This window comes from Cyanistes caeruleus, chromosome 3 (assembly GCF_971803275.1).
Source record: "Cyanistes caeruleus chromosome 3, bCyaCae1.hap1.1, whole genome shotgun sequence".
NCBI classification, from domain to species: domain Eukaryota; kingdom Metazoa; phylum Chordata; class Aves; order Passeriformes; family Paridae; genus Cyanistes; species Cyanistes caeruleus.
Window position 1 is genome coordinate 936,313 of NC_141703.1, and position 25,881 is coordinate 962,193.

Here is a 25,881-nt window from a genome sequence, read left to right on the forward strand (position 1 = left end):
CTGCCAGGGATCCAGGGGCAGCCCCAGCTGCTCTGGCAATTCCATCCCAGCCCCTGCCCACCCTGCCAGGGAACAATTCCTGCCCCAGATCCCAAGATCCAGCCCTGCCCTCTGCCCCTGGCAGCCATTCCCTGGCTCCTGGCCCTGCAGCCCTTGGCCCCAGTCCCTCTCCAGCTCTCCTGGAGCCCCTTCAGGCCCTGCAAGGGGCTCTGAGCTCTCCCTGCAGCTTCTCCTCTCCAGCTGAGCACCCCCACCTCTCCCAGCCTCAGGGGACCCACTGAGCTCTCTTGGCCTTCAGTCAGGTGGGGTTGGGGCTGTGGCTCACCTGTGCAGGTCCCTGTGCCCAGCTGGGACTGGCTCAGGGACACTCCCTGTGTGGAAACAGTCGGGACCGGTGTCCAGGAGCTTTCTGGCGCTGTTTGACTCGCTTTGCTCCCGGCTGTTCACAGCTCTGGCCAGGATGAGCCCCAGGGGCCCTGCCTGTGTGACGGAGCCTTTGGAGTCTCCCACCCTCTGGTGATGATCACAGGGACCCCACGGCGGGAGGCACACCTGGATCAATGCTCCATGCTGTGCTTTCCCAGCTGCCCGGCTGCTGAGGCTCTCGGGGATCCCGTGTGCTCCACACCCAGCTGCGGGAGCAGCCTCAGCTTCCATGGAAACCCAGAGCGAGCTGGCAGGAATTCAGATTCGAGTGGCAGTCAGGAGCCATTCCCTGCAGGTGCCACATGCTGGGAATGGGAACGCAGGGCTGCCCAGCCTGCTCAGAGCTGTGGTGGGAGCAGAAACCGACACCCTGGGGGAAACCACGAGGATTGTAGGGGAAAACCACAATTTGGTGGAGGTGACAGAGTGGGAAAAGCACCTGAGCCTGGCACCCAAACTGGGAGACGCTGTCAAACCCAGCATGAACCAGACAGCAGAGGACAAGAGACCTCTGGGCCAGGGAAAACCTCTTCACATGAACATCCCTGGTGGTGGCAGAGCTCTCCAGGAGGATCCAGCCAGAGGGCACAACCTCTGCTTCTTTTCCATTTTGATGTTTCAGGGGCTGAGGCTGCAGCACTTGGAGCTGGAGCACAAAGCCAAGGGACAAACTCCCTAAACTGGGGGTTCTGATCGGGGCTTGAGAGCCTCCCTGTGCTGCCAGGGGCAAACCCAAGCACCTCTAGACCGGCACTTTTCCCAAATGCCCCGACTTTGGGGTTTGTTTGGCACCACAGCCTGGCTGTGTGGCCACGCCGGTGGGCACCGATGGCCCTGGCACTGTCACCACGGTGAGGGACCCCCCGTTACCCAGCGCTGGTGCAGCACTGGCACTTCCCAGTTCCCAGACCTGGTGCCAGCTCCTTCTCCTCCAGTTTGAGCACCAAGAGAGATGGGAGCTGCTCCAAAGCCAAAGGCCACAGCCGCTGTCACGCTGTCCCCAAAGGGTCTAAAGCTGCTTCTGCCCATGCTGCTGATGCTGGGATGCCCAACCTCTCAACCACAACACTCACCCAGACCCAGACCCCCCTTCCTCTGCAGTAGTTCCACCTCTTCCAGCCCTTAATCAGAGTATTTGCTTTGGTCTATGTCAATTTTTAAGTATTTCATTATTTCCACAGTACCTTTGGTTGGGTTATTTTACTTGAGCCCTCCCCCTGCAGCCAGCAATTTTCCCTAGGGACTTTGGCTCTTTTTTCCTAATGATATTAATGTTATAATTAGCTCTCAGCCTGACTAACCCTGAGCACCCTCTGTGTGTTATGTGTCTGTGCTTACCAACCCCCTGCCAGATCAGGGCTGGTTTTCCCCCAGGTCGTGCTCCCCTGTGACTCACCCAGTAAATCAGAGTCACACAAGGCTTGGGTTGGTGTCTCCAGGTTCCATCCTGTCCTGTTTTCTGCAGGCCCTGGATTCAAACCCGGCAATTCCCCCATCCCCTCGCTGCAGCACAGCTTTGGGTGAGCAGGGACCCAGCAAGGGGCTCTCCTCCACCTCCTCAGACCACTGCACCCCAACTCTGGGGGGCCCTGGGGGAGCCCTTGGCCATCTCTGAAGCGATTCACACCTTTCCTGGCAGCCAGGTTTGCAGGGATATCCCCCCGAGCCCAGGAGCAGCCCCCTGCCCCCAGCTCTCCCTCAGCCTCCTCAAAGCCATTCCAAACCTTCCAGCACTTAATTCCTGCCAGGTGTCTGAGCCTGGGCTGAAATGAACGAGCAGCTCCACATCTCCAACCTCCAGGTGCTGCTGTGCGTGGGGACGAGGTCTGCAGGGCAGAGGGAGCTGCCCAGTGAATGCTAAACCCAAAGAGCTGCTCAGCACTATTTTCTGCTTTTACTGAGTTTGACTTCAATGCTTATGGGGAAAAAAAAATCCTGGGCAATGCAAGGACTCCAGGGAGTCTATCTCCAGGATCTTCCTATCTTCCCCCAGCATAACAGCCTCATTTTTTATGGAACACAAATGAGTTCTGTGCAGACAGGGAGGTCTGGGAGCACCTTCCTGTATTTGCCAGCTGATATTTCTAAGTGTCTACAGAAAGTTGGGAGGACCATGGAGTGATGCATAAAAAACTGCAATTTTTAAAATAGGAAAATAGATGGGAAAGGGCCTGGGAGTGGGGGAGAGCTCCTTGTTTTCCTGCTGCATTGCGGCTGCAGAGTTAAGGATCTCCGTTAGGCTTTGCTGCCATAAATTAAGAAGCATCAAACACACAGAGACAAAAGGCAAGGGAAAAAGTCAGAGATCTTCCAGCTCCAAGTCAGGGCTCCAGGAGAATCCCTGGCCAGAGCGCACAGCTTCAGTGAGGGGACAAACCTGGGCCCAGGAGCCAGCCAAGGGCTGCTCTCAGCCTGGAGCAGGAGGGAATTCAGGTGACCTTGACAATGGGGCAGAGCCCAAAATCCACCGTGTGACACCCAGGCAAAAGCAGGGGAAGTCCCAGACTTCGTGGGAAAAGCACAGATTCCAAAGGGAGGAGTGCCACGGAGCATCCCTCCCCAGAGGGAATGAGGAGCAGCTTCTGTGGGCAGCTCTTGGAACAGCACCTGGATCTGGCCCCAGGCACACATTCCCAAGGCCACGCTGAGCTGGGGCTCAGCCAGAGGCTCCTGCCCGTGCCAGGTGTCCCTGGGACTGCAGGGACAGGGTCCCATCCCCTGACAGCCAGGATTCCCTTCCCTGGATTCCCCACCATGCCCAGACCTGCAGCAGAGGATCAGCGCTGTGGGGTTCAGTGGCAGGGACGCTGCAGGGACATCCTGAGCAGCAGGCAGTGCCTGCACTGGGCAGCTCTCAGCTCTGGGATGGTTTCCCCGGGAATGAGGTGAAGCTAGCACACAGGAGAGATCCAGTCCTGGGAGCAGCACCAGGACACAGAGCTGCCCAAACGCCTTGGAGAGGAAAACCTGGGCAGGGCTGTGCTACATTGGGGTGCTGCCAGGGAGGATGGGCAGTGGGACACTGACAGGAGCTGCCCTGGAGCTGGCAGGTCCTGCAGATACCACTCAGCCAGATGTGACACATCCCACACAGCTGGAGACGGAGTAACTCCCACCTTCCACAATATCCAGTTCTGGGCCCTCACGACAAGAACATTGAGGGGCTGGAGCATGTCCAGGGCAGGGAACGGAGCTGGGAAGGGGCTGGAGCCCCAGGAGGGGCTGAGGGAGCTGGGAAAGGGGCTGAGCCTGGAGCAAAGGAGGCTCAGGGGGCCCTTGTGGCTCTGCACAAGTCCCTGGCAGGAGGGGACAGCCGGGGGGGTCAGGCTCTGCTGCCAGGGAACAGGGACAGGAGGAGAGCTCAGGCCTCAGGCTGGGCCAGGGGAGGCTCAGGGTGGGCAGCAGCAGGAATTTGCCCATGGAAAGGGAGCTCAGGCCTTGGCAGGGGCTGCCCAGGGAGCTTTGCAGTGCCCATCCCTGCAGGTGCCCAAGGAAGGGCTGGACGTGGCGCTGTGAAACCCCGATGTGCCCGATGCACACAGCGAGCGCTGCTCCGGGGCCGGGAGCTTCGGGGAGGTCAAGGGAGCTTTGGGGACGTTTGGGGACGTTTGGGGACGTTTGGGGTCGTTTGGGGTCGTTTGGGGACATCTGGGGACGTTGGGGACACACTCCGGGACACGGGGGGGGGGCGCGGTCCCAACGGCCCCGGCCCCGCTGCGGCCGCGCCACCAGCGCCCCCCGGCGGTGCCGAGCGGAACTGCAGGGGAGTCGGGAGCGGGACAGAACCGGGACAGAACCGGGACAGAACCGGGACCAGGACAGAACCGGGACAGGGACAGAACCGTGATAGAACCGGGACTGAACCGGGACAAAACCGGGATAGAACCGGGACAGAACCGGGACAGAACCGGGACAGATAGACGGGACAGAACCGGCATCGGGGACGTTCGTCTGTCGCTGCTCCCGGTACCGGGGTGTGCAGGAGGGAGTTTTTGGCAAAGCACAACCTGTGGCGGGCCCAGCGGGCCCAGCTCCGCTGCCGCATCTGCTCCGTTTAGATAAAGACAAATCCCTCCCGCAGCACCGGGAACTCTGCCGGGGCCGGTTCCTCCCATAGCACCGGGAACTCTGCCGGGGCCGGTTCCGCCCATAGCACCGGGAACTCTGCCGGGGCCGGTTCTGCCCGCAGCACCGGGAACTCTGCCGGGGCCGGTCCCTCCCGCAGCACCGGGAACTCTGCCGGGGCCGGTTCTGCCCGCAGCACCGGGAACTCTGCCGGGGCCGGTTCTGCCCATAGCACCGGGAACTCTGCCGGGGCCGGTTCCTCGCTGCTCTCCGCCCTTCCCTGCCGTGTCCGCAGCGCTTCCCGTTTCTGCGGCTTCCCAAAGCCCGGGGTGCTCCCCTGTCCCGGGACACCGCACAGAGCCCGGGGTGCTCCCCTGTCCCGGGACACCGCACAGAGCCCGGGGTGCTCCCCTGTCCCGGGACACCGCACGGAGCCCGGGGTGCTCCCCTGTCCCGGGACACCGCACAGAGCCCGGGGTGCTCCCCCTGTCCCGGGACACCGCACGGAGCCCGGGGTGGCTGCACAGTCCCGGGACACCGCACGGAGCCCGGGGTGGATGCACAGTCCCGGGACACCGCACAGAGCCCGGGGTGGCTGCACAGTCCCTGTGGTCCCTGTCCTTCCCCCTCAGCACCACAGGGCCGGCTCTCCTGCCGGACACGCTCGGAGAATTCCACACCACCCCCTGCATTTTAAGCCAGCTGTGACAAAGTTTGAGGGGCCTGCTGATTATTACTGCTAATCCTCCAAATTCCTAACATTTCAGCTCACAGAATTCACAGCACTATGAGGCCCAGAAGAGGTTTACGTTTCCTTCCCACGGTTTGGCAGCTGCCTGTGCCCGTGCTCCTGGTAACTGACGCTCCTGGCTTTAAGAGGAAATGCAACACCTGAGCTGCTCCTGCCCTTCCAGGGCTTCTGGGTTGACAAGATAAGGTGGCAGTCGGCTTCCCCAGAAGCCAAACAGGTTGTTGATTGGAGGATGTGGCTGGTTATCAGCTGTGTTTATTGAGGACTTGACTCAGAGGCTGCCTGAGGGGGTGCTCGGTGTGCTAGAAAAAGAATAAAGAGGAAAAGTTGATGAGGTGGGAAATTCAGCCTCTACCTCACCTGTGCACTGGCTCAGCTTCATGGACCTGCTACAGGTGGCATTTTGAAGGGGTCTGCAAGAGAGATGCAGACTTTGGGTAAGGGATGGAGAGATGGGACAAGGGGGAATGCCAGAGAGCAGGGCTGGATCTTGGGATCTTGGGCAGGAATTGTTCCCGGGCAGGGGCTGGGATGGAATTGCCAGAGCAGCTGGGGCTGCCCCTGGATCCCTGGCAGTGCCCAAGGCCAGGCTGGACATTGGGAGCTCCTGGGACAGTGGGAGGTGTCCCTGCCATGGCTGGGCTGGGAATGGGTGGGATTTAAAAGGTCCTTCCCAAGTCAGACAGTTCTGTGGTTCTGTGGCCAGTCTGGGCCCCAGTCCCTCTCCTGCCCGGGGATCAGCAGCTCCAGCTGGCAGCTGGCAGTTTCTTGCTGTCAGAGAACACTGAGAAACTGCCCTGCTGGCCTGGCACGCACAGAACCTTGGGTTCTCCTGCCTGGCACAGCACAGGACATCACCAGCCTGCTCTTCTTCATCACCTTGAAGCTCTTGCATTCAGTGGGAGGTGAGGAGAGCTGGGCTTTGCTGGGAACGTGTCCCTGCTCAGCTGCAGTGACATCCAGAGAGCCACGGCCAGCAGAGACACGGGGCTGGCACAGCGCTGAGGTGCTGGGTGTGCCGTGCAGAAACCGGCACAGGACCCTCTCCACACCAAGAGCTGCAGCCATGGATGGTGGCACAGTTCCCCTGGGGAGGGTCAGGTGTGACCAACTCCCACCCCCCGGGAAAGGTGTGACACAGGTCCCAGCACAAGCAGCGTGGCATCGCTGTGTGATCACAGAGTGCTCGGGGTTGGCAGGGACCCCAAAGCTCGCCTCATTCCGATCCCCCTGCCTGGGTAGGAACAACTTCCCACGTCCCTGTCGCGATGGGCGGGGCAGAATTGAAAGGATACAAGTAAGAACCTCACAAAGTGTTTTGATAATTTATTAACCAGGAATGGCTATCAAGGCTGTGGGAGGGGAGCATCCGCAGCCCCTCTAGTCAATGTACCTCACCGTCACCAGAGGGCTGGCGAAGCGGACGTGGCGGCTGCGGCGGCGCTGGACGTGTCGTGTCCACCAGCCCACCACCATGTCCCTCAGGGAGGAGCAGAGCTCCAGGAAGCCACATCCTGCCTCCCTGCCGCTCTCCCCGGCCTGGGGCAGCGGCTGCTGGGGCCTGGGCAGCGACAGGGATGGCCTGGCCCGGCCAGGGGTGACGGTCCTGCCCAGCTCCAGCTCCAGCTCCAGCTCCAGCTCCAGCGAGCAGCTGCTGCTCCTCGGTGCCACGGGGCCAGAGCTCTGCGCTTCTGCTGGGGGCATGAACCAGCCCACGGCCGCGCCGCTGCTGCCCCGCTCCAGCTCCAGCGAGCAGCGGCTGCCTCGTCTCTTGGCCTTGGCTTTGTCCCCTTGGGCCGCGCTGCCCAGGGCCGCCCGAGGCCACCCCTCTGCAGGGGCCCGCAGGGACTCTCTGCCCCCCAGCAGCCCCAGCTCCACGGGCACCTCAGGCTGGGCCGCCCTGCAGCCCCTCGGCATCCTGCGCCGCTCCTGGCGCCGCTCCGGGGGGAGGCCCGGGCACGTTCCCGTGAACCTTGGGTGAAGCTCTTGGGGCACCCCATGGAACCATCCCTGGAGCTCCAGGTCACCAGCACAGGCCGGAGAAGAGGCTCCCCAGAGACCTGCAGGGCCCCAGTGATGGAAATCCAGCCCCACCCTGGTGGGAGGCTGAGGCTGCTGTCTGCCAAGAGACACTGCCAGATTGCTGTGCCCGGCACTGTCTGCTCCTGGGGCACCCCTTTTACAGCCTGGCAGTCTGGCAGAGTCCCCTGGGTGACATCACGGGGCAGCCAGAACCCTCTTTGTGACAGCACGGGGCACTCAGAAATCCCTTTGTGACACCCAGGAGCCCAAGGGAGAGCCCTCGCTGCCCTGGGAGCAGGACTCTGGGAAACAAACTTGTGAGATAATAGAAAAAAATTACAATAAAAGTACAATAAAAAAAGAAATCCAAACAAGAAAAAGGTAGAAGCGATGTGATGGGGGAGGCTGTGCTGGGCACAGCGACCATCTGAGCAGGAGCTCTGGATTCTCAGGGAAGCAAGGAGGGAGGCAGCAGAAATGGAGAGGGTCTGCCTTTGGAAGAAGGGGCAGCAAAGCAGGAGGTGACAAGGATGTCCTGGGGTCCTGCAGGGGGAAAACGAGAAGGGCCAAAGCCCCACTGGAACTTAATGTGGCTGCTGCTGTGAAGGACAGTAACACTTATTTCACAAATAAAACCTTAGCTTTGCTTTGCTTTGGCTTTTCTTTTTTTCTCTTTTTCTTTTTTTTTGTTTTTTTTTTGTTTTTTTCATTGCTGAGAGGAAACATTGAGACAAAGGATGAGCAAAAGTCTGAGCTACGAAGGGATGAGGCCTGGCGAGCGTGGCTCTGGGAGAGTCAGGTCCTGCCTGAGGTGCCGCTGCCCCTTTGTCCTCTTGGGCCCGAGCTCGCCCTGGGCCGCCCCTCTCCAGCCCGAGGGGACTCTCTGCCCCCCAGCAGCCCCGGCTCCACGGGCACGGAGCTCTGGGCCGCCCCGCAGCCCCTCGGCATCCTCGGCCGCTGGGCTAGCTGTGCCTCCAGCTCCTCGCGCTGCTCCTCAAAGAGCGCCCGGGAGTCCCGGCAGCTCCGGATGAACCTTGGGAAACGGCTCCTGGAGCTGATGGAACTGCCTGGGGAGCTGCCATGGGGCTGCAGCTGCCCAGCGCCCGCCTGGGTGCTCCTGGGGGCCCCACGGCCCCATTTTCACAGCCTGGCACATGGGCACGTCCAAAGGCATGTCCCCTCTGTCAAGTGACTCTCGGATGTCGCACGGGGGGCTCTGCAGGTCCTGTGATGTCACATGGGGGGGCTCTGCAGGTCCTGTGATGTCACACGGGGGGCTCTGCAGGTCCTGTGATGTCACATGGGGGGGCTCTGCAGGTCCTGTGATGTCACACGGGGGGCTCTGCAGGTCCTGAGATGTCACATGGGGGGCTCTGCAGGTCCTGAGATGTCACACAGGGGGCTCTGCAGGTCCTGTGATGTCACACGGGGGGCTCTGCATGTCCTGTGATGTCACACGGGGGGCTCTGCAGGTCCTGTGATGTCACACAGGGGGCTCTGCAGGTCCTGTGATGTCACACGGGGGGGCTCTGCAGGTCCTGTGATGTCACACGGGGGGCTCTCGCTGCCCCACAGCGTCACAAAGGGGTCTCTGCCGTGACACCACAGGCTGGTGTCACCAGAGCCTCTGCCACCCCAGCAGGGTTGGGGCCTCTCACTGGGGCCCCACATGTCTCTGGGGAGCCTCTTCCCCGGCCTGTGCTGGTGACCTGGAGTGCTACAGACAGTGCCATGGGCATCCTCAGCATCTTCACCGTGGGAGAGCTGCTGGCAATGACGATGGTGGTGCTGCAGCTCATCCTGGTCACTGTCACGCTACGGGACAAGCGTCTGTGGGTAGGTGGCCTTTGATCTGCTGTGTGGGCTGGGCTGGGCAAGGGTGGCTTTGGGGTGTGTTGGTGTGGCATGCGTGACAGGACAAAGCAGAGCGTTCTGGGGAGCTGCTCTTGTCTCAACCATCCGTGCTTCTTGCAGAGGATCCGTCAGAACTCAAAGCACCCAAGTGCAGCGAGAGGCCGGCTGGAGGGGCAGAGCGATGTGGACAGGGCACGGAGATCAGCAGACATGGAGCTGCAGCCCCATGGCAGCTCCCCAGGCAGTTCCATCAGCTCCAGGAGCCGTTTCCCAAGGTTCATCCGGAGCTGCCGGGACTCCCGGGCGCTCTTTGAGGAGCAGCGCGAGGAGCTGGAGGCACAGCTAGCCCAGCGGCCGAGGATGCCGAGGGGCTGCGGGGCGGCCCAGAGCTCCGTGCCCATGGAGCCGGGGCTGCTGGGGGGCAGAGAGTCCCCTCGGGCTGGAGAGGGGCGGCCCAGGGCGAGCTCGGCCGAGAGCGCGGCCCAAGAGGACAAAGGCCCGGAGGCCTCGTCGGGCCTCGGCAGCTCCCCGGAGCCGGAGCAGGGCAGCAGCTGCCCGGCCATGGCCTGGTTCATCCCCAGGGACGTGCTGGTGGCCGCGGGCCCGGAGGGCAGCGGCAGCAGCAGCAGCAGCAGCTCTCTGGGGCTGGTGCTCAGCATGCCGAGCGCTGAGCCGTGGTGGGGCCCGGTGCTGCCCCCGGCCCGGCGGCCGCAGCCGCTGCCCGTGGGCCGGGCGCGGGGCCGGGAGCCGGGCAGGGCCCTGGGCAAGCTCCGTGCCCGGCTCGGGGGATTCCTGGCAGCCTGGTGCAGCCGCCGGCGCTGAGCTGCCGCTGGTGCTGGTGCTGCAGGAGCCGCCACAGAGAAACCTTTGGGTGCTGAGCGCCGGGGCTGGCCCGGCCCGGCTGCAGCCCTGGCCTGGAAGGCAGCGGCACCTCAGGCAGGACCTGACTCTCCCAGAGCCACGCTCGCCAGGCCTCATCCCTTCGTAGCTCAGACTTTTGCTCATCCTCTGTCTCAATGTTTCCTCTCAGCAATGAAAAAAACAAAAAAAAAAAAAACAAAAAAAAAAGAAAAAGAGAAAAAAAAGAAAAGCCCAAGCAAAGCAAAGCTAAGGTTTTATTTGTGAAATAAGTGTTACTGTCCTTCACAGCAGCAGCCACATTAAGTTCCAGTGGGGCTTTGGCCCTTCTCGTTTTCCCCCTGCAGGACCCCGGGACATCCTTGTCACCTCCTGCTTTGCTGCCCCTTCTTCCAAAGGCAGACCCTCTCCATTTCTGCTGCCTCCCTCCTTGCTTCCCTGAGAATCCAGAGCTCCTGCTCAGATGGTCGCTGTGCCCAGCACAGCCTCCCCCCATCAGAACAGCCACCAGTCCTGGAGAGTTTATCATCATCATCCCTCCCTCCCCTCCCGGGCGGGGCAGGATGGGGCAGGGTGGGGCAGGGCCGGGCGGGGCAGGGTGGGGCAGGGCAGGGTTCCCCGCAGGGCCAGGCCACCGGACAGTGGCTGCCACAGGCTGGGCACTGATGGAAGGACCATGGCACCAACCTGCCCTGGCCAGGGTGGGCAGCAGCTCCAGAGCTCCTGCCGGGCCCTGCACTCCTTCCCGTGGGAAGCCTCCACCGCTCCCCTCGGGGATCTCCCATCTGTCAGGAGCTCAGCTCAGGACCTGATCCCTCCATCCCTCCAGGCCGCCCTCACCCCGGCCAGCACCCTTGTCCCAGGCAGCAGGGGCAGGACACACGTTCCAGGCTTTATTTCATTTGATGCATTTCTCAGGAGCGGGATGCCACAGGGGGACGTGGGACGGGGGCTGGGACCGCTCAGCGCTGCAGCTTTGGGGGGACCGGGGCCATTCGTGTCACCCCCGCGAGGCGCCCGCAGCCACCCCTGACCCTGGGGGCCGCACTGCTGGCTCCGCAGAGCCGTCAGGCAGCGTTGCCCAGGACCAGCACGCTCATGAGGAAGACCATGAGGAAGAAGACCCACATGAAGAAGCGGTCCATCACCTTGGCCACCTTCTTCCACTCTCCGCTGCGGCGCTGGTTGGCGCGCTGGCGCCGAAAGCAGCCGGCGATGTAGCCGACGTTCCTCAGCAGGGCGTCGTGGTGGCACAGGCAGTGGTCCCAGGGGCAGCCCCGCACCTCCGTGCCCGCCTGCCCCTCCCCCGGTTCCCCGGGGCTTTCCCCCGGTCCCCCGGCGTCCCCCACACTCGCCCGCCCGCCCGGTGCCCGCTGGGGGCCCTTGCAGCTCTCGCCCACCTCGTAGACGCAGCAGAGCCGGGCCATGTGGTGCAGGATGAGGCGGCGCGCCCAGGGGGGCACGGCCCGGGCCCCCGGCCCGCAGTGGTGCACGTTCATGATGAAGATGGTGAGCGCGGTGGAGGCCGTGATCATGGTCATGGTGGCGATGTAGTACTTCCCTGCGGGGGCAGCGGGCACTGGCAGGGGCCGCGGGGGTCCCGCAGCCCGCGGGGGTCCCGCTCGCCCCCCTGCCCCAGCCCTGGCCCCGGCACCGGCGGGCTCACCGATGAGCGGGACGCTCTCCGAGGGGGGCATGCTCTCGGCCACCAGCAGCTGGAACACGGTGAGGGCCAGCAGCACCGTCACCCCCAGCGACACCTTCTCCCCCGAGTCGGCCGGCAGGTAGAAGCCCAGGGGCGCCAGGAAGGAGACCAGGATGCAGGGCAGGAGCAGGTTGAAGATGTAGAAGGAGGCGCGGCGGCGCAGGAGCAGGGTGTAGGTGACATCGGGGTAGGGCTCGGAGCAGCAGCCGTAGGTGATGACGTTCCTCGTGGCCGGCATGCCCAGCACCTCCCACTCCACGTTCTCCACGAAGTCCCTCAGGTCCCCGGTGTCCAGCTGGTTGCGGAGGTCGATCTGGTTCCCGTTGTGGGTCCAGGAGCCGAAGGTGAGGCGGCACCGCTGCCCGTCGAAGGGGAAGTAGGACACGTCCACCTTGCAGGAGCTCTTGGTGATGGCGGGCGAGTCCCACACGATGCGGCCGTCGGAGCGCAGCACCACGTTGGTCTCCATGGAGCCACCGAAGTGCTCATCGGCGCTGGGCAGGGAGCGGTGGCCGTGGGGCCGCATCCCCTCCCCGCGCCGCTCGGGCCCTGGCTGTCCCCTCGGTGCTGGGGGTCAGTCCCGGGCACGGCCGCTGCTGCCAGCACCCCCCGGCCCCGTCTCCCCGCATCTCCCGCTCCGGGACCCCCCTGCCCCCACCCCGAGGCCGCGGCGCCCCTGCAGCCCCCAGCCCCAGCCGGGCCCGGGGCCGAGCACGACCCACTTGTTGTACAGGATGATGTCAGGCCGCCAGACGTAGCTGCTGGGGATGCGGATGCTGTCGATGCCGCCGTACCCGTCCTTGTCCCAGGTGAGGTGGGCGTCCAGCCAGGTCTGGCGGACCCACAGGTAGGAGGTGAGGACCTGGTTCCTCTCGTCCTGCCGCGGGGAGAGGGTGGCCGTGGGGGCACGGACCCCGCTGCCACCCCCAGGCCCCCCGGCCCCCAGCCCGGAGGCCTCTCCGAGCTCAGCCGGATTCCAGGGGGTCCTGCTGGTTCTGGGAGGGGGGCCCGGGCTGTCTGAAAGTGCTCAGAGCTGACTCGAGGGCAGCAGCGCCGCTCTGGGGGTGATCCGGGCAGGTTTCGGGCCCGAGCGGGGCCGGGCTCTCACCATGTCGATGATCTGCGACAAGGTGACCTGGAGGGTGACGTTCAGCGCCCGCTCCGTGTCCTCCACGGGGCGCAGGGCGCTGGAGTAGTTGGCGAAGAGGTCGTGGAGCAGTTTGTAGGCGAGCCTGCCCTGCGCTCCCCGGCAGCCTGGGGACACCCGGAGCGGGGGCTTGGAGGGGCCGGGGTGCGGCCGGACCCTCCCGGGGGATCCCCGGGACCCTCCGGCAGCTGGAGGGACAGGAGAGCACGGCGGGACCCCTGCGGCATCCCGAGCCCCCCGGCTCGGCGTTCCCGGGGGAAAGGCGCTCCGGGGAGCCCCGCTGCTCACCCGGGGCCGGGAGGACGGCGGCGAGGCAGAGCGAGAGGCACAGCCGAGCTCCGGGCTCCATCCCGCAGCAGCTCCGGGACGCGGCGGGGCCGGTGACGTCAGGCGGGGACAGGGCGGGGGGGCTCGGTCCCCAGGCCCGCGGGGAGGGGGCGCGGGGGCGACCCCCGAGGCTGGGAGGTGCCAGGGGCCGGGGTGGGCTCCGGGTGCGGCCGAGCCCCTTTCGGGATGGGGTTTTTGGGAGGCACCGGCGGCAGCCACGCGGTGCCGGGGACTGCCCAGCACCTGTCGCAGCCCGGGGACACCGCACACGGCATGGGGACATCACCCACGGCATGGGGACACTGCACACGGCATGGGGACACCACCCTCGGCATGGGGACACCGCACACGGCATGGGGACATCACCCACGGCATGGGGACATCACCCTCGGCATGGGGACATCACCCTCGGCATGGGGACACCGCACACGGCATGGGGACATCACAAACGGCATGGGGACACCGCACACGGCATGGGGACATCACCCACGGCATGGGGACATCACACACGGCATGGGGACATCACCCTCGGCATGGGGACACCGCACACGGCATGGGGACATCACCCACGGCATGGGGACACCGCACACGGCATGGGGACACCGCACACGGCATGGGGACATCACCCACGGCATGGGGACATCACCCACGGCATGGGGACATCACCCACGGCATGGGGACATCACCCACGGCATGGGGACAGCACACACGGCATGGGGACATCACCCTCGGCATGGGGACAGCACACACGGCATGGGGACACCGCACACGACATGGGGACATCACCCACGGCATGGGGACACCGCACACGACATGGGGACATCACCCACGGCATGGGGACACCGCACACGGCATGGGGACACCACCCTCGGCATGGGGACAGCACACACGGCATGGGGACATCACCCTCGGCATGGGGACAGCACCCTCGGCATGGGGACATCACACACGGCATGGGGACAGCACACACGGCATGGGGACAGCACCCACGGCATGGGGACATCACCCTCGGCATGGGGACAGCACACACGGCACAGGGACATCACCCTCGGCATGGGGACAGCACACACGGCACAGGGACATCACTCATGTCCCAGGGACAGCGGTGCAGGGGCCGGGGGCGGCTGGTGCAGGAGACCCCCGTGCACAGCGAGGGACATCCTGCTCTCCGCTCTTAGGAAGGAGCAAGGCAAGGGAGGGGGCAGGTGGTGCCCGTGGGGTGAGAAGAACATCCCGGGAGGCTGAGGGACACGGGGCAGCGAGGGGCAGCGAGGGGCAGCGAGGGGCAGCGGCTCCCGGAGCATCCCGCAGCTCCAGCTCGGGGAACCCGCCGGCTCCTCTCCCCCGGCGCTCCTGGCACCCTTCCCACGCCGAGCCCCGGCGGCAGATGCCGAGCGGTTTTGAGGCCGGAGGTTTTGTTTCCAGCTGGTGAATTATTCATCCCAGCCCGTCCCGCGCGGGCCGGGGCCGCTCAGGCCCAATTACAGTAATGGAAGGAGGCGAAGCCGCAGTGACCCGGGCCCTGCACACCGCCAGTGTCACCTGAACGTGCCACCGCGGCCAGCGACAGCGACAGCTCCCACCGCAGCAGAGACCTCCCAATGTCCAGCCTGGCCTTGGGCACTGCCAGGGATCCAGGGGCAGCCCCAGCTGCTCTGGCAATTCCATCCCAGCCCCTGCCCACCCTGCCAGGGAACAATTCCTGCCCCAGATCCCATCCAGCCCTGCTCTCTGGCAGGGGGAAAATGTTTCCCTTTGTCCTGTCCCTCCAGGCCCTTGTGCAGAGTCCCTGTCCAGCTTTTACACGACCCCCTTTCGGTACCAAAAGGCCACAGTGTGGTTTATCTGGGTTCCCCAGTGACTTTTGCTCCCCAGCTTCTGAAGGAGCCTGCCCTGCTCGCCACTGAGGCCAAGGGGGGATTGTATCACACATTCCTGGGCTGTCCTTTCCCCCAGCCAGCCCAACCGCCCCGGGGTGGCGCAGCAAAGGGCACCTCCAAACCCAAACCCCACCTCAAAAAGCAAAGGAACCCGCGCGAGTACTATAAACATTTTATTTATTGTTTTCAAAAAGACAGGAAAATAATCTAGAGCATTTATTTATATTTTTGATAAAAACCTTTCGCTACTCCTCATGCAGGCAGGCGCTCAGTGCGCGGCCAGGGCCAGCTCGCGCAGGTAGGCCTGGGTGAGGCCGCGCAGCTCCTCCAGCGCGTAGTCCTCGGGCATGGGCAGGCGGCCGATGTGCGGGGCCAGCAGGCGCAGGGGCACGCGCGGCTCGGCCGGCTCGGGGCCCGGCTCGGGGCCCTGCTGCAGGCTCAGCACCGCCCGCAGCACGTTGGCCACGCGCTTCGCCATGTCTGCAAGAGCGGGGACAGCTCTGAGCCCGCTGCTGCCGGAGCGGCCAGAGCAAAGCGCCGCTCGCACCGCTGGGGAGCCAACCCCGACCGCACCGTCCTCCCCCTCCCTCCCTCAGCACACGCAGAGCGGCCACAGCGGGAGAGGAAACAGCCTCAGGCTGGGCCAGGGGAGACTTAGGTTGGATATTGGGGAAAATTTCTTGCCCCAAAGGCTTGAGGAGGCTCAGCCTGGAGAGAAGGAGGCCCAGGGAGGACCTTCTCACTCTCCTCAGCTCCCAGCTGGGGAGTCAGACTGCTGAACGTGCTCTGCATATCCAGAGTGAATCTACTGGAGCGTGTCCACGGCAGGGAACAGAGCTGGGAAGGGTGTGGAGCCCCAGGAGGGGCTGAGGGAGCTGGGGAAGGGGCTGAGCCTGGAGCAAAGGAGGCTCAGGGGGCCCTTGTGGCTCTGCACAAGTCCCTGGCAGGAGGGGACAGCCGGGGGGGTCGGGCTCTGCTGCCAGGGAACAGGGACAGGAGGAGAGCTCAGGCCTCAGGCTGGGCCAGGGGAGGCTCAGGGTGGACATTGGGGAAATTCCTTCCCAGACTGGGCTGTGCAGCCCTGGCAGAGCTGCCCAGGGAGGTGGTGGAGTGCCCGTCCCTGGAGGGATTTCACAGCTGTGTGTGGATGTGACACTTGGGGACACGGGTTAGTGGTGGCCTTGGCAGTGCTGGGGAATGGTTGGACTCAATCTTGTCCATCCTAAGTGATTCTGTGAGTTTGGGGCAGAGCTGCAGCCCAGCTGTCAGCCAGGTGTGGCACTGGGGCAGGGGTGGCACGTACCTGACTGAGCCAGGCGGTCCCTGGCGTTGTGGCACTGCAGCTGCTCTATCCTGTTGCACAGGGACGTCACTTTGGTGTGTAACCGCTCCAGCTCGTAGGTGGACACATCCAGCTGGAAGCAAACAGGAGTCAGCTCCATGGCAGCACAGCCAGAGCCAAACTCACCCAGCAGGTGACACCACACCAAAACCTGCCTGAATTAACCCCAGAGCAGGGAAGGGGGAAGCCCGGACAGGAACGTGGGGGAACAGACACGGAGACTGCTGGGCTTGTCCCGCCCCTTCCACTTGTCACTGTCACCCTCAGAGCACATCTGCAGGGCACAGCCCGCCCCTCGCTGTGACACAGACAGCAAAGTCTGGCTCTAGAGACGGCCCATGCTGTGTCAGAAGCAGCAGCTGCCCCTCAGCAGTCACTAACAGCTTCAGTGCAGGCTCCGTGTGAGCCCCAGGGACGGCGGCTGCCCGAACCTGCTGAATCCTGTCCAGCATCTCGTTCACACGGATGTAGTCCAGGTACACCAGCCCTGCCAGCTCCCAGTCCTGGATGAGCGCGCTGCGCTCCGGGGGCGCCAGGTCTTCCAGGAATCCCTTCAGGTACTTGTAGTTCTCGTTGATAATTGCATCTGCAGAGAAGAGCCCTCAGCGAGAGGCCATCCCGTCTCCCACACAGCAGGGAACAGGAAGGCCACTGCTGCCCTTGTTCCCAGAGGCCCCTGTGCTCCAGGAAGGTGGAAGCACCGCCCTGCTTCCCTGTCTGCCCAGGAAAAGCTATCCAAGGGAGCTGGTTTGGACCTGCCAGGCCCTCTGTGCCACCTCTGCTGCTCCAAACCCAGCCTGACCCCTTCAGGGGCCACCCCACGGCATGGAACCACGGAGTCACTCACGGGATTGGGTTGGGACCTTAAATATCATCCAGTCCCACCCCCTTCCACTTGTCCCCAATCCCTCTCCAGCTCTCCTGGAGCCCCTTCAGGCCCTGCAAGGGGCTCTGAGCTCTCCCTGCAGCTTCTCCTCCCCAGCTGAGCACCCCCAGCTCTCCCAGCCTGGCTCCAGAGGGCTCCAGCCCTGGGATCCCGCTCCTGCTCCTGCTCCTGCCTTTGTGTGCTGAGACCCACCTGAGGCCAAGTGCCTGACAACCAGCTTGTGGCACTGGTTCCAGTGCCCAGCCTTGAACAGGAAAAGGGCCTCTTTGTGCCTGTCACCCTCCATCCTGGCCCGGACCGCCTTGGCCTCGTGAATCCAGCGCGGGGGCACGCAGAGCCGCTGTGTCAGGAAGGATTCCTTGGCCCAGGACTCGGGGGTGTCGGCGAGGGCGCAGTGCCGGCTCAGCAGCTCCCGCACGGCCTTCTCCCGCGTGCTGGGGACAGGGGACAGCCTGTCACCCCACGGGCTCTGCTCCTCCCCACAGGGAGCACCACTGCAAACACACAGCCTCAAACCCTCCCAGCACAACCTGCCCGCCATCTCCTCCCAAAACAGCCCTCTGGGGCACACCACAACCACAGCGCTTCAGAACTGACCCTGAACCCCACGCTACTCCACGGCCCAGAACAGCCCCACAGAGAACAGCCCCACAGGGAACAGCCCCACAGGGAACAGCCCCACAGGGAACAGCCCCACAGGGAACAGCCCCACAGGGAACAGCCCCACAGGGAACAGCCCCACAGGGAACAGCCCCACAGGGAACAGCCCCACAGGGTGACTCCAGGCCCAGAACAGTCCCACAGGGTCACTGACAGCCCAGAACAGTCCCACAGGGTGACTCCAGGCCCAGAACAGTCCCTCAGGGTGACTCCAGACCCAGAACAGTCCCACAGGGTGACTCCAGACCCAGAACAGTCCCACAGGGTCTCTCCAGACCCAGAACAGTCCCACAGGGTCACTGACAGCCCAGAACAGTCGCACAGGGTGACTCACGGCGTGTCAGGCTCGTGCAGCATGACGAACACGGCCCATTCCCACAGCCCCTCGCTCTCCAGCTGGGCAGCATAGCTGCTGTTCAGCACCCCCCAGCTCTGCTGGGACAGGTGGCAGTAGTTCAGTGCCCGCAGCACCTCCCACAGGTGCCAGCTGAGGCGGAAATCCAGCGGGTCAGAGGTGACACTCCTGGGATCCAGAAGCTGGTCAAGCTCATAGGACCTGCAGAGGACAACTGGTACTGGAAGAGCTGATTGTGCCCACAGAATCAAACCCCATCCCCTCCCTTCAGCCTCTGTGTGATTTACATTGGTGTGGGGGGTTGGTTTCCTTTTTTAGCAATAGCAGTATTTACTGCTAAAATTCTTATGAGTCTGCACCCAGACTGTCACTCCTTTTCTTCCCTGCAGATTTCTCACCGCCTTCAAAACAAGCAGCTACACAGGAGCCCTCCTGCACTCCTCACACACAGAAAACACCTAAACCCCACTAGTTCTACATTCCATGAATGTGCTCCAAAGCTTGAGGCTCCCCATCTCTAGCATCCCAGGTGTGACCCCAGCTTCTCTCAGGGCTCCACGTGGGGCTGGCTGCAGGCTGCTCTAAGCGGTTCAGGCTGATTTCACAGCCCTGCTTGGTGAACTCAGGGAGTCACTGATTGATCATGACTTTCCCAAATACTCACTGAACTCTCTGCCCACCTACCTGTCACTGTAGAGCTTTAACAAATGGAAGCAGACATCTCTCAGGGGCCTTCCTCCATTGTCATCTTCTTCAATGACACACCCCGAATCTTCCAGGTAAGGAGGCAGAGGACAGCAGGCGTATTTTTCATATTCTGAGGTGTTCTAGGGAGAGTTTTAACAGTGAGTTTAAACATAATATTCTGAATAAAACTGAATTCCACAGCTCAGCAGGCTCAGGAGAATCTTTCTGCTCCAAAGAAGGTGCAGCCTGCAGTTGGAACCTCCCCAGAACTGTGGACCAACATGAAAAACCAAAATGCCTGGGCAGGTTCATGTCTCACACTGAGCTCTTAAAGCAGCACCGAGCACAGAGTCAGCCAGAACAATTAACTGAGAACTCCCACTGCAGCTGGCTATTGCAGTGCTCAGCACTGCACACTGAGCACCAGAGCAAACATCACTGACGGGTTCCCAGGCCTGCTGCTGTGCTCAGGCTGCCTTGAGGATGGAGGGCTGAGCTGCCTTTAGTTAAATGATTAAACACGTTTTTCAGCAGAACCCTTTGTCCTGCTGCACACAGAGCTGAGAGCTCTGCAGCAACACACACGGCTCTGCATAATGCATGGAACCACAGGGGGTGGGACAGTGCCTGGGGGGCACAGGGGGGTGGGACAGTGGCTGGGGGCACACATGGGGTGTGGGACAGTGCCTGGGGGGCACACACAGGGGGGTGGGACAGTGCCTGGGGGGCACACACAGGGTGTGGGACAGTGCCTGGGGGGCACACACAGGGTGTGGGACAGTGCCTGGGGGGCACACACAGGGTGTGGGACAGTGCCTGGGGGGCACAGGGGGTGTGGGACAGTGCCTGGGGGGCACACACAGGGTGTGGGACAGTGCCTGGGGGGCACAGGGGGTGTGGGACAGTGCCTGGGGGGGCACACACAGGGGGTGTGGGACAGTGCCTGGGGGCACACACAGGGGGTGTGGGACAGTACCTGGGGGGCACACATGGGGTGTAGGGCACCATGGGCTGCTGAGGATTAATGACCCCAGTTGGAAAACAGGCTGCCTGGCTCAGAAGGGCTTTCCTGCTGCTGGGCCCTGTCCCTCTTCCTAGTTTTGTCCAGCTGTCTGGACAAAACCTGGAAACCCTCCATAAATGGAGATTCTCTATTTTCTCCACAGAATTTATGATTCTATAGAATCAATCCCAGAATGATTTAGGTTGGAAAGGACCCTAAAGATCATCCAGTGCCAGCCCTGCCATGGCAGGGACACCTCCCACTGCCTCCATGTCTATCCTGGTTTGGGACGCTTCCAGGGATCCAGGGGCAGCCCCAGCTGCTCTGGGCACCCTGTGCCAGGGCTGCCCATCCTCATAGGGAGGAATTCCCTCCCAGTATCCCACCCAACCCTGCCCTCTGGCACTGGGAAGCCATTCCCCCTCATCCTATACTCAACCCCACATTCAGGGATTCCCAGTTGCTCCCAGGAGCCTCGGTGCAGGCTCAGACTGGCAGGAGGCAGGGACCCACCTGAAAGGCCGACTCGTACATGGCCAGAGCCCTGGAGATGGAGGCCGTGGGGGGCAGCAGGTACCACAGGTGCACGGCCACGCAGCGCTTCCAGTCCAGCAGCGAGCACACATTGACGGTGATCCTCTCGGAGAGCTGCCACACCTGGAGCACAGGCTGAACTCAGCACAGGTGCTGGGTGTGCAGGCACAGCTGGAGCACAGCCCGAGCTCAGCACAGGTGCTGGGTGTGCAGGCACAGCTGGAGCACAGCCCGAGCTCAGCACAGGTGCTGGGTGTGCAGGCACAGCTGGAGCACAGCCCGAGCTCAGCACAGGTGCTGGGTGTGCAGGCACAGCTGGAGCACAGGCTGAGCTCAGCACAGGTGCTGGGTGTGCAGGCACAGCTGGAGCACAGCCCGAGCTCAGCACAGGTGCTGGGTGTGCAGGCACAGCTGGAGCACAGGCTGAGCTCAGCACAGGTGCTGGGTGTGCAGGCACAGCTGGAGCACAGGCTGAGCTCAGCACAGGTGCTGGGTGTGCAGGCACAGCTGGAGCACAGCCCGAGCTCAGCACAGGTGCTGGGTGTGCAGGCACACCTGGAGCACAGCCCGAGCTCAGCACAGGTGCTGGGTGTGCAGGCACAGCTGGAGCACAGGCTGAGCTCAGCACAGGTGCTGGGTGTGCAGGCACAGCTGGAGCACAGCCTGAACTCAGCACAGGTGCTGGGTGTGCTGCCACACCTGGAGCACAGCCCGAGCTCAGCACAGGTGCTGGGTGTGCTGCCACACCTGGAGCACAGGCTGAGCTCAGCACAGGTGCTGGGTGTGCAGGCACAGCTGGAGCACAGCCCGAGCTCAGCACAGGTGCTGGGTGTGCAGGCACAGCTGGAGCACAGCCCGAGCTCAGCACAGGTGCTGGGTGTGCAGGCACAGCTGGAGCACAGCCCGAGCTCAGCACAGGTGCTGGCTGTGCTGCAGGCAGGGTCAGGGTGCAGCCCCCAGCCCGTCCTTACCGGCTTCCCCGCCAGCAGCGCGAACAGGCGCAGCCGCTCCTCCTGGATGAAGCGGTCGCTGTGCAGGCGGTGCCAGTCCACCAGCTGCAGGGTCAGCAGGTCCCGCACGGGCTGGCTCCCGGCCAGCTGTGCCAGCAGCAGTGCCAGACGGTGGTCACCTGTGGGGACACGCTGGGAGCTGCCATGGGGCTGTGCAGCGTACAGCCTGCGAGGCTCTGGGCTCGGAGGGATCCTAAAGCTCATCCCATTCCAGCCCTACCATGAGCAGCAACACCTTCCACTCCATCAGTTACTCCAAGCCCCATCCTCTGGGGCATGGAACACTTCCAGGAATGGGGAGGCCACAACTCCAATATTTCTTATGAAATAAAGCACTCCATAAACACCTGGCATAACAGACAGGGATAAAACCTGCCATAAGGCTCTGAAAACACACGTTTTAACCCAAATATGAAGCGCCTGAACAGAAACTCAGTTAAAAAGATCCTTCATTAAAAATTCCAGGGAGTGACTATAAGAACTCCCGGTTCCAAATGCACTCCAGCAGCACTTCCTGACCAGGTGTAGCTGACAGGGGCAGTGAAGGGGACCGGGGAAGCCAGCAGCAGCCCCCTCCAATCTTCAAGGCCAGGCTGGACAGGGCATGAAGAAACGTGGGATAGTGGAAGGAGCCCCTGCCCATGTCACAGGTTGGGACTGGACGGGCATCAAAGTCCCTTCGAACCCAGCCCATTCCATGATTTTGTGGTTACTGGCAAGGGAACGTTCTACATGCACAGCAGCCAGTGACTGTGAGCTCTCCTAAGTTTAAACTCTTTGTGCATGTCCTTTCTCCTCTACACAAAAGCTGTGATTTAGGAACCTTACAGAATCCCAGAATGTCCTGAGCTGGAGGGACCCCCAGGGATCCCCCAGTGCCCCCCTGCCCTGCCCAGACCCCCCAACAAGCCCAGCCTGGGCATCCCTGGATGCTCCTGGAGCTCTGGCAGCCTCGGGGCTGTGCCCATTCCCTGGGGAGCCTGGGCAGTGCCAGCAGCCTGGGGTGCTCACCTGCCTGCTGTGCCAGCCTGCAGGCCTCGCCGATCCTCTTCCCCGTGAGGCAGCTGAACACGGCCTCGACGTGGCTGCCGTGCCGGGACAGGGACACCTCCTCCTCGATGCGCCCGGCCGCCGTCTCCGACAGCCACCGTGAGAACGCCCTGCGGCGCTCCAGCGCCAGCACGTACTCACTGGGCTCCTCCAGGCTGGCCTCCAGCTCCTTCAGGTTGCCCCAAATGGCCTCACACAATGTCCAGGCCAAGCACCAGTGCTTCACAACAGCTGTGGGGACACACACCCAGCATCGGGAGTGGAAACACACAACTCAGAGGGGCTTGTGTCAGGATAACTCTCCAGGGCCCACCATCCCCACCCTGGAGGGTCCTCTATCCCACCCTGGAGGGTCCTCTATCCCACCCTGGAGGGTCCTCTATCCCCACTGTGCTTGGCAGGGGCTGCCCAGGGAGCTTTGCAGTGCCCATCCCTGCAGGTGCCCAAGGAAGGGCTGGACGTGGCACTCAGGGCTCTGGGCTGGGGACAAGGTGGAGATCAGTCACAGGTTGGACTCCATGAGCTGGGAGGGCTTTTCCAATCCCAAGCATTCTGTTTAAAGGATCATTCTACACTCACTCTCTGCCACAGCGGGATCCTCAGATGCTTTCCTGGCCCAGTCAGCATAGTCATGGATAGCTGAGACTCCGGGGTTGGGGGCCAGGAGAGGACAGGGCTCATCCATATGGACAGTGCTGTGCTTCAGCTTGATCTCCAGAGGAGTGAGATACAGCTCCTTGTCTCTGTCCATCTTCCACTGTTCCAAGCTCAACTTTTCCACATGAACTTTGAAAGGGGATTCTGTGAGTCTGGAGGAAAAGAGGAAACAGAATAGGTAGCAAATGTTCTGCATGTTCTCCATGCAAGTGGAGCAGATCACCCTGCAGCTTGTCAGAATTAACATGTCAGTAAAACACGACCCAAGGCACGAAGATCCTGGTCAGAGTCTGGGATTTGGAACCAGCTTTGGGATGCTGAACAACCTGGGGTAGTGGAAGGTGTCCCTGGCCACAGCAGTGGGTTGGAACAAGGTGGCCTTTAAGTCCCCAAATCTTCTGTGGTTTGTTGAATCAGCCGTGACCCACTGAGCTCTCCAGAGGCAGCAAGCACACCTGCAGCCCAGCTCATTCCTCAGCACTTCCCACATGCTGGAGAACACCCAGACAAGCTTTCTGGAGCACTCCAATGGTGGGAGTTGCTGTAGTCCAGTCAAGTTCGGGTATGGACATCACCCTAAAGGCCCATGTGCTGCTGGAAGCACAGGCAGTATGAAGGTGTCTGGGAATTGAGAAGCTGAACAAGAACTTCCTCAGGGAGAACCAAGAAACTGGAAGCTTTCTGGACAGCAGCTCTGAACTTTCTCTTTAACCTTGTGCTGGGTGACAGTGCTATTTGTTTGGTTAAAAAAAGCAACAAAATTCTCTTACTATGCTATCCCAGGATTTGACAGAGGTATTTCTGTGGAGAAAGGCCATGAAGGACACCTCCATGGCTAACACCATCTCGCACCACTCCTGCGTGTCAGAAGGAACAGGGACCTGCAAGCAGGACCCTGTCAGCCAGGAAGAGTGAGCACGTCACATCCATCCCGAAGGAAAGCACTACTCACGATTTGGGAGCAACGGGAGTCGGCAGGAATCCATATTCCACGGGCTCCAGCTGCGGATCCTCCGCTTCACTCGAGCCACTCAGCTGATCTCCACAATTGACCAGAGTCCAGTTGGGCCCCCAACCGACACGGAACGAGCGGCCCATGAACAGTCCCATGTCCATCAGGAGCTTCCCTTTTCCATAGGTGATGGATCTCTCCAGGGGGACGAGCCCGCGCTGCCGGCGGGCCCCGACCGTCTTCACCTGCACCTCGGGCACCGCCGCGGGCACCGAGAACGCCGAGGCCAGCGGGGACGACCACAGGGCAGCACAGGGGGGACTGCCCAAAGTCCTCGGGCCCTTGGCATCTGCCACAGCAGCACTCGGTGCTTGGGAAAGGACACTGGCAAACTTGGACTGCAGCAGCCCAGCAACTGACGGGGAGAAGCAGGGAGAACGTTTCAGTGGACATTTCTGGCCTTGGAAAGGGATTTCAGGAATTCCCAGAAGTGCCGGAGCAAACGTGTGGAGGGTGTGATGGGAACGTGGAGCTAAGTGTGACTGTGTGCAGTGCTGAGTCCCACTGACCCTCCAAGGGTGTTGCCAGCAATGGGAAGGGCACAGCCCCACCCCAAACGGGGCCATTCCCAAAGGAACACCAGGGGGGTGTGACACAGGGCTCACACACCTCACACCCCTGTCAATCACCTGGGCTTTGAAGCGATTAACACATCTGAATTCAGGGGTTTCCTCAATCAGGGAGCACCCTGCTGCCTGTTCCCAGAGGTGCTCCTCAGTATCCCTAGGGAAAGCACCACGTACTGGGTACATGGGTGTAAGGGGCAAGGTTTGGGCACTGGGGGAATCTGGTAGGGGCTGCCCTGTGCAGGGCAGAGCTGCTGCCCACAGCACACCCACCACAGGCCGCCTCCAAACCAAGCTGCAAAGTTGGTGCCCCTGGAAGATCTTAAAGGGGGAAATCCCACACAAGCAGAAAAGAAAACCAAAAAGAAAAAAACTGTAAGTGAACAGAAGAGTGCAAGCATCAGAGGAGGAGGTGAGGAGATGCTCCAGGCACTGGAGCACCTGCAGCCCTCAGGGCGGGACTCGTGCTGGAGCAGGGAACAAACAGAGGAGGAAGGAACTGCTGCAGACCCCAAGATTTTGTCTGTTCATGTTAAAATTCACCTTTCTTTACACAATCTGTGGTTTCTCAGCATACCTGTGTGTCTTTTCTGTCCTTGTGATTTTGAAATGGGAAGCCTGGGGGAGCAGATCTCTTGGGAAGTGTCCATCTTGACAGGCTGCTTCCCAGGATAATCCAGGATCAAATCCAGGTCGTCATCATCAGCAAGCAAGGAAGCTTTCATGATCTGAGGATGTGGGAAGCCAAGCCAGAACATCAGCAATCCCTCCCACAGCAGCAGCTCACTAAGCTCATCAAAATAGCTCTTCCCACCCAAAAAAACTCCTACATGCAGCACATGCCCAAACAACACAGCCAGGCTGCAAACATTCCAAGGAACAGTGCAGGCACAGCTGATGGATGAGGTTTTGCAGCTACTGCTTAAACCAGTGCACAGGACTTGTTGGGGATGGCGGTGACATCCCACAATAATCCTGATTTCTTAGATCTCGGCTCTGTCTGCTGTTTGTCAGCTTAAGGAATAACTTCTGGGCTATTTGTTATTACAGGTAGAAGCCCAGATGTGTTCAGGGTTCTCCCTCC

General features: G+C 62.0%; 3 protein-coding genes across 10 annotated transcripts in view; 1 reads left to right on the plus strand and 2 right to left on the minus strand.

The window, feature by feature from the left end:
- The first annotated feature begins 7,108 nt into the window (after positions 1-7,108).
- On the plus strand, positions 7,109-10,506 carry LOC111942910 (uncharacterized). The gene is made up of 2 exons (XM_023945972.2): positions 7,109-9,100; positions 9,239-10,506. Exons 1-2 carry the CDS (start codon positions 8,996-8,998, stop codon positions 9,938-9,940), a joined length of 807 nt encoding a protein of 268 aa, XP_023801740.2. The 5' UTR covers positions 7,109-8,995; the 3' UTR covers positions 9,941-10,506.
- Positions 10,507-10,856: 350 nt separating this feature from the next.
- CHRNA10 (cholinergic receptor nicotinic alpha 10 subunit) lies at positions 10,857-13,196 on the minus strand. The gene is made up of 5 exons (XM_086883998.1): positions 13,117-13,196; positions 12,790-12,935; positions 12,404-12,558; positions 11,643-12,175; positions 10,857-11,537 (listed from the first exon to the last, which is right to left on the minus strand). Exons 1-5 carry the CDS (start codon positions 13,175-13,177, stop codon positions 11,044-11,046), a joined length of 1,389 nt encoding a protein of 462 aa, XP_086740124.1. The 5' UTR covers positions 13,178-13,196; the 3' UTR covers positions 10,857-11,043.
- A 1,999-nt stretch (positions 13,197-15,195) lies between these two features.
- Positions 15,196-25,881, minus strand: part of NUP98 (nucleoporin 98 and 96 precursor) — a 33,874-nt gene continuing 23,188 nt past the window's right edge. For all 8 annotated transcript variants that reach the window (XM_086883829.1, XM_086883825.1, XM_086883830.1 and 5 more), the window contains 12 exons: positions 25,375-25,525; positions 24,172-24,586; positions 23,142-23,371; positions 22,524-22,793; positions 21,474-21,631; positions 20,482-20,625; positions 18,963-19,105; positions 18,258-18,479; positions 17,456-17,697; positions 16,809-16,963; positions 16,339-16,450; positions 15,196-15,515 (listed from right to left, as the gene is read on the minus strand). In XM_086883829.1, the coding sequence (XP_086739955.1) occupies positions 15,304-15,515; positions 16,339-16,450; positions 16,809-16,963; positions 17,456-17,697; positions 18,258-18,479; positions 18,963-19,105; positions 20,482-20,625; positions 21,474-21,631; positions 22,524-22,793; positions 23,142-23,371; positions 24,172-24,586; positions 25,375-25,525 (2,454 nt within the window). In that variant the 3' untranslated portion in view covers positions 15,196-15,303. The remainder of the gene's footprint in view (positions 15,516-16,338; positions 16,451-16,808; positions 16,964-17,455; positions 17,698-18,257; positions 18,480-18,962; positions 19,106-20,481; positions 20,626-21,473; positions 21,632-22,523; positions 22,794-23,141; positions 23,372-24,171; positions 24,587-25,374; positions 25,526-25,881) is intronic.

Coding starts and splice junctions, on each gene's coding strand:
- CHRNA10 (XM_086883998.1), bottom strand. CDS start 13,177: ATGGAGCCCGGAGCTCGGCTGTGCCTCTCGCTCTGCCTCGCCGCCGTC. Junction 12,936..13,116: donor CGCCGTCCTCCCGGCCCCGG/GTGAGCAGCGGG, acceptor GGGTGTCCCCAG/GCTGCCGGGGAGCGCAGGGC. Junction 12,559..12,789: donor TGTCGCAGATCATCGACATG/GTGAGAGCCCGG, acceptor TCCCCGCGGCAG/GACGAGAGGAACCAGGTCCT.
- LOC111942910 (XM_023945972.2), top strand. CDS start 8,996: ATGGGCATCCTCAGCATCTTCACCGTGGGAGAGCTGCTGGCAATGACG. Junction 9,101..9,238: donor TACGGGACAAGCGTCTGTGG/GTAGGTGGCCTT, acceptor TGCTTCTTGCAG/AGGATCCGTCAGAACTCAAA.